Consider the following 5,635-nt stretch of genomic DNA (forward strand, 5'->3'; position numbering starts at 1 on the left):
ACTATATATCTAAGAGAGTGTCGTTGGATTGGAATGGATGGCAAATTTTGACAACTACAACACATATACATTAGAAACACGACTGCGGAGGAGCTGAACCCGTGTTGTGCATCTGTATAGGTGTGTTGTGTGTGTGTTTGAGCATGTGTGTGCATGTGCCCATATGCGCGGCATTTTTGCCGTATTGGTTAGGCTTGCTAGAAACTATATATCTAAGAGAGAAGAAGGGATTACCATTCGTACCGGGGTTTTTTGTCTTCTAAAGTCGTGTCTCGTTGCTCTTTGTTGCGAAGATGAGATGATACAAGCAGGGGAAGGAAAATATCATACTTAAGAAAAAAAATATTAGGATTGTGCTTTGACGCTGCAGCTCCCAGGGCGCAACCACCAAACATCATTGGCGTGGGGATGATGCCAGAGATGTCAAATCCATCGACATGAGGCGCTTGAGAATGGTCCTCTTCGACAATGATGGTGCCATCATCAGTGATAGGGCGTCTGCGCCAGCGATTTCCCTATCGCGTCTGCAGCGGCCTAGTGACAGTCGCAACTGAGCAGTATAGCGTGACGAGGACATACCAGCCGGTGCCCCCCGTGTGACGGCATTTTTGTTTGATTGAGTTTTATTGTTTGCTACTCTTTGCCATAGACATGAGACTCGACGAAACCTCGTGTACGATGCGTCATCCGAATCCGACTCTATTAAACAAGTATACTTCTTATTATATCCGCAATTCAGATTGTATCATTTTGAATCCTTGCTTGTTCTTCGGTTGCACGCGTGGATTGATCTTAATGATTAAGTTGACTGTGTTTCCAACACCGTGAACGACCATACCAAAAGGAGTAATTATTTTCAAAATATGCAACTCTATGTCCACATTCGATATCTTCTATTAATTGCCACCCTCCTCCCACCCAAGAAAAATAGTAATAATCTTGAAATGTTGCCAGGGTCCCCTCCCTTGGCAAGGCGGCATATCCGGCCTTGGAGCGTGAGATCGGGTAGTTGAAGGATTGTAGAGTGGCGGGCTGTAACATTCAAAACCAATAAATAATCTCACATACCTATATAATCATATTTGATATCCTCTATAGTAAATGCCCGTTTCAAAAATAAATATGCAGGCTGCTGCGCTTATAAAGGTGTTCCAATAAATGGAGCACGGAATTTCCAAAAGGATTCTCGCAAGAAGAAACATCGAAGCAATGGCAACCCATGAGCGAATCAAGCCGATATGCAACCCTCTATCCGCACTCGATATCTTCTACCAATACTTGCATATCCTCTAAGTATAAAAATGCACCCCTCAGAAAGAATCCGCAGACCGCCGCGCTTATAAATGTCTTGCGTTTCCTTCTTTCAATAATGGAGTATCACAAATTTTCCACAAAAGGATTCTCGCAAGGAGAAGCATTGAAGCAACGGCAACGCATGGGCGAGCGAAGCCGATATGGATACGTTTGAATTGAATTTAAAACGGGTTGTTGATTCTGGCGTGGCAGCACGCGCGCCGTTGCGTGACGCTACGCTGCGCAGCGGGATTAGCCGGGAACGGAAAGCGGGCGCGCGCGTCACTCCCAAGGCTGGAAAAATATCGGCGGTCTCCATCGTATCGCGCTCGGACAGTCGTAGCGTCTGCGTCTACCCCCTCGGAGCCAATTATAAAAGGGCGGCGTGGGGTGGGGTAGGAGGAGAAGCATCAAGCAAGGCAATCAGTAGCAGGCTTGCAGCTACCTCCTCTGCTTGCTTCCCGTCGACTTCCTCTTCCTCCCCCGTCGCCGATCGAGGACGAAGATGGGGAGGAGCCTGCTCCCGCTGGCGCTGCTCGTCGTCCTCTCCGCCACCGCGGCCGCCCCCCAGGTTCGGCTCTTCTCCTCCGGTCGAGTCGAGATCCCATCGCCGCCTCTGCTTTTTACTCGCAGCTAACAGCTGCTCTGAGAAGTCAAACCAAAATAACTCTCACATATCCAAATTTGGTACCAATAGAATCCAATTTGGTAAGCTGCGGAGATATTAGTAGTGCTGTAGTTCTGCGAATCCCGGAAGTACTGTAGCTGTAGTGCCGCGACCCGTCGTCCACTGCGAAGCGCGAATCCACCCCCGACCAAGGGGTTGCGGCGGAGGGGCCTCCGGCGACGTGCGGGAGCTCGATGGCGAGCCAGCGGAGGGGCCTGCCGCTGATACTAAGCTTGATGCCACCACTGAAAATTGAACAGCTCTGAACCAGAGTTCGATCCCTTTCTTTTTATGGGGGGCAAGAATCAATACTGATGCTACGCAATTGGCTGAATCGCATCTATGTTTGCTTTAACATGTGTTTGTACAATTTACTTTCAGCTCGTCGGAGCAGCAGGGCGAGACCATTCCCTAGGAATCATCCAGGTCGGCTTTTTATCCCCATCTGAGTGACATCATCTTCTTTTGTTTGTAGTACTAATCATCATTGTATTGTACTGTCACAGAAAGACATCATACAGACGGTCAACAACCACCCCAACGCCGGATGGACGGCTGGATACAACCCCTACCTCGCGAATTACACTGTACATATAACACCCTCTTGCTCTTGTTGTTGTCATCGAAGCACCATTTTTTTTCTTCTCTGTTTGCTGACCTCAGAATCATCCTCTTCCGTGCAGATTGAGCAATTTAAGCATATGCTGGGAGTGAAGCCAACGCCTCCAAGTTTACGGGCTCGTGTTCGCACCAAAACTCATTCAAGATCCGAGCAGCTCCCAAAGGTGTTCGATGCCAGGTCGAAATGGTCCGGCTGCAGCACAATTGGGAAAATACTTGGTAAATTAAACTAGATAACTCAATGACCATGAATCGGTTGTACATTGTTTTACTTACACTGACCCACTTCATTTCCTTCTCTTTTGCCAACACCTTGGAAAACGCTGATTTTCATGAGCAGATCAAGTAAGTCTATGCACACTAACTTACATTGTTAGCTCCACGAGTGCTTACTGAACAATTGAAGATGCTCAAGCTAGTCTGTATTGGTTAACAATGTCAGGGTCACTGTGGTTCCTGCTGGGCTTTTGGTGCCGTGGAGTGTCTGCAAGATCGTTTCTGCATCCATCACAACATGGTGAGTGCATATGGACCATCTGTCTACTCTCTGGTCTATTTTTAAACAGGAATGTTTGGTTCCTTTCTTACATAACCAGCCTGCTGTTTCTGTTCCTTGCAGAACATTACGCTTTCTGCCAATGACCTAGTGGCTTGCTGTGGGTTTATGTGCGGGGATGGTTGTGATGGAGGATATCCTATCAGCGCATGGCAATACTTCGTCCAGAACGGTGTTGTTACTGACGAGGTATAGCTAACTCCCTACTTACTACCACTTCAATATCATGGTCCTCCAAGAGCAATCCTATTATTGTCATCATTTTGATACTATTATTATGAATCACTTCTCTGTATTCTAACTGCAACAATGGGTATTACTGAATCTGTCATACTACCAATATAATATAAATTGGATGCTACATTAATTATTAATAATAATGCTCTCTGTAAATGAATTGATTGGTTTGTTAATACATTTTTTAACAGCTCAGTTAGTGCTTGTATTATTTGGCACTAAATGCTAACGGTGTATATCTGAACCTGAAAATCATGTCTTAGTGTGTCCTGACTATTTGCAAATTCATCCCAACTTGGTTCAGGCACAACATTACAATACAAATGGCCCTGTTTCAAATATAGGTCATCTTTGTCTAGCTAGTTTTTTTGGATTTTCTCTTCAACCAGGGCTCTCCCCTAATTTTTCTTGTAAAAAAACCTCAAGCTCGGCATACCACTAACCCTTGTAAATATTACTATCTTGCAGTGCGATCCATACTTTGATCAGGTTGGCTGCAAGCATCCTGGATGTGAACCTGCTTATCCTACACCTGTGTGTGAAAAGAAATGCAAGGTGCAGAACCAAGTTTGGGAGGAAAAGAAACATTTCAGCATCAATGCATACCAAGTAAACTCTGATCCACATGACATCATGGCAGAGGTCTACAAGAATGGCCCTGTAGAAGTTGCTTTCACAGTTTATGAGGTAACTTTGATTCGCCGTTTGATGTTTGACGTGTGTTTTACCAAGGCTGTCAAAATGTTGGTGGAGCATGGAACAAAATTTCTGCTAATTACTTCTAAATGACAAAGATAATATCAATAATATTCTGAAAAGCTGTAAAACTGAATAAAACCGTAGAAAGAACATTACAGTAGAAAGAGAAACAAAACGTACATGCTCTAGTTAGTAGTTAGCATACTGAAATATGAAATACTGTTATTATCTTTCGAGCTCTGAATTTGCTCAACAGCTCATATGCTTTGTGATTATATCATCAAAGGTGAAAGAAAATATTTGTTACTCGCTGTGTTGATTTCATTCTGCAATTTTCTCCAGGACTTCGCACACTACAAATCAGGAGTGTACAAGCACATCACCGGTGGAGTCATGGGAGGTCACGCCGTCAAGTTGATTGGTTGGGGAACCAGTGATGCTGGAGAGGATTACTGGGTATCTTGTTAATTCTCTATATTACACTATTTATTAACCAAATGATCAAGTCCTGACATGTTTTATTTTGTCTTCTGATTTTCAGCTTCTTGCAAATCAGTGGAACAGAGGCTGGGGCGATGTGAGTGATAAATACCCTGTATTGTTGACTTGCAAGAGTGAATGCATGCGTTAGGCTAATTAATAAGTTTTGGTTTGTGATGCATTGTAGGACGGGTACTTCAAGATCATAAGGGGCAAGAATGAATGTGGCATCGAAGAAGATGTTACTGCCGGTATGCCCTCGACAAAGAACATCGCCGGTAGCGCCTTTGCAATTTGAAGTTTGAGCAGCCCCTTGTCCTCTGATGCTGTTGGAATTAGCAATCTGCCTGTCAAATTTAAGCGGGCAAATTAGCTTTGATGGTACCAGGATTCTGTATTCTGCGCACTAGCTATTAATGTGTCCGTTAATGGCAATAAAACAATTATTATCAAGGCATCTGTGAGTGACAAACAATTATCCATTTCAATTGGAAAAAATGAAGCTGAGTTGTGTTCATTACCGAAATACGACGCGTGCAGAGCTCTCATGCTTTAGGGAGGTGAGAAAAACAACCCCTCATATGCTGGGCTCAACACCCTCTCCGCTCCGATGTGGGACTAAATATTGCGCCTATGTCATGCAATACTAATGGACCTTCGAGATTCTCAGAATTTAAATATTTAATGTGCCGAGAGCCCCATAAACTTCAACAGAAACCTATGCATCGACATAGGGGGTGTGAACTACACTAGCAACATGAACCATGACAACAATACAATTAGCAATATGTTAGAGCATCTTCAATAGCATACCAATATGTTAAAATTTGCATTAGGTATAGGAGAATTTTGCTCATCTTCGATAGCTTACCTGAAAGTGCTTATACCATCTTCTAATTGCCTATATCTCTCATGTTGTGCAAATTTCAAGCAAATACAAGAATTCATCATGATATAATTCCAAGAAATATGAAAGGGTTGCTCACATACTCAAATACATTTCAAAGTCACAAATTTTGGGATTCAAAGTTCATCCAAAAGATAGGTCTCACAACTCACAAGACAAGTTCCAACAAAACCAA

At 43.7% G+C, this 5,635-nt stretch overlaps 1 protein-coding gene across 1 annotated transcript; it reads left to right on the forward strand.

The window, feature by feature from the left end:
* The first annotated feature begins 1,663 nt into the window (after positions 1 to 1,663).
* On the forward strand, positions 1,664 to 5,070 carry LOC125550523 (cathepsin B-like protease 2). The gene is made up of 11 exons (XM_048713541.1): positions 1,664 to 1,864; positions 2,342 to 2,386; positions 2,467 to 2,547; positions 2,644 to 2,800; positions 2,922 to 2,926; positions 3,024 to 3,098; positions 3,201 to 3,326; positions 3,843 to 4,061; positions 4,416 to 4,529; positions 4,615 to 4,650; positions 4,741 to 5,070. The coding sequence occupies exons 1-11, from the start codon at positions 1,799 to 1,801 to the stop codon at positions 4,849 to 4,851; spliced, it is 1,035 nt and encodes a 344-aa protein (XP_048569498.1). The 5' UTR covers positions 1,664 to 1,798; the 3' UTR covers positions 4,852 to 5,070.
* The last annotated feature ends 565 nt before the right edge of the window (positions 5,071 to 5,635 follow it).

This window comes from Triticum urartu, chromosome 4 (assembly GCF_003073215.2).
Source record: "Triticum urartu cultivar G1812 chromosome 4, Tu2.1, whole genome shotgun sequence".
Classification (NCBI taxonomy): domain Eukaryota; kingdom Viridiplantae; phylum Streptophyta; class Magnoliopsida; order Poales; family Poaceae; genus Triticum; species Triticum urartu.

What these genes read in the sequence shown, in the direction of transcription:
- LOC125550523 (XM_048713541.1), top strand. Translation starts at nt 1,799, where the DNA reads ATGGGGAGGAGCCTGCTCCCGCTGGCGCTGCTCGTCGTCCTCTCCGCC. An exon ending in ATTCCCTAGGAATCATCCAG is followed by an intron (nt 2,387 to 2,466) that starts GTCGGCTTTTTA and finishes GTACTGTCACAG; the next exon opens with AAAGACATCATACAGACGGT. An exon ending in CCTACCTCGCGAATTACACT is followed by an intron (nt 2,548 to 2,643) that starts GTACATATAACA and finishes TCTTCCGTGCAG; the next exon opens with ATTGAGCAATTTAAGCATAT.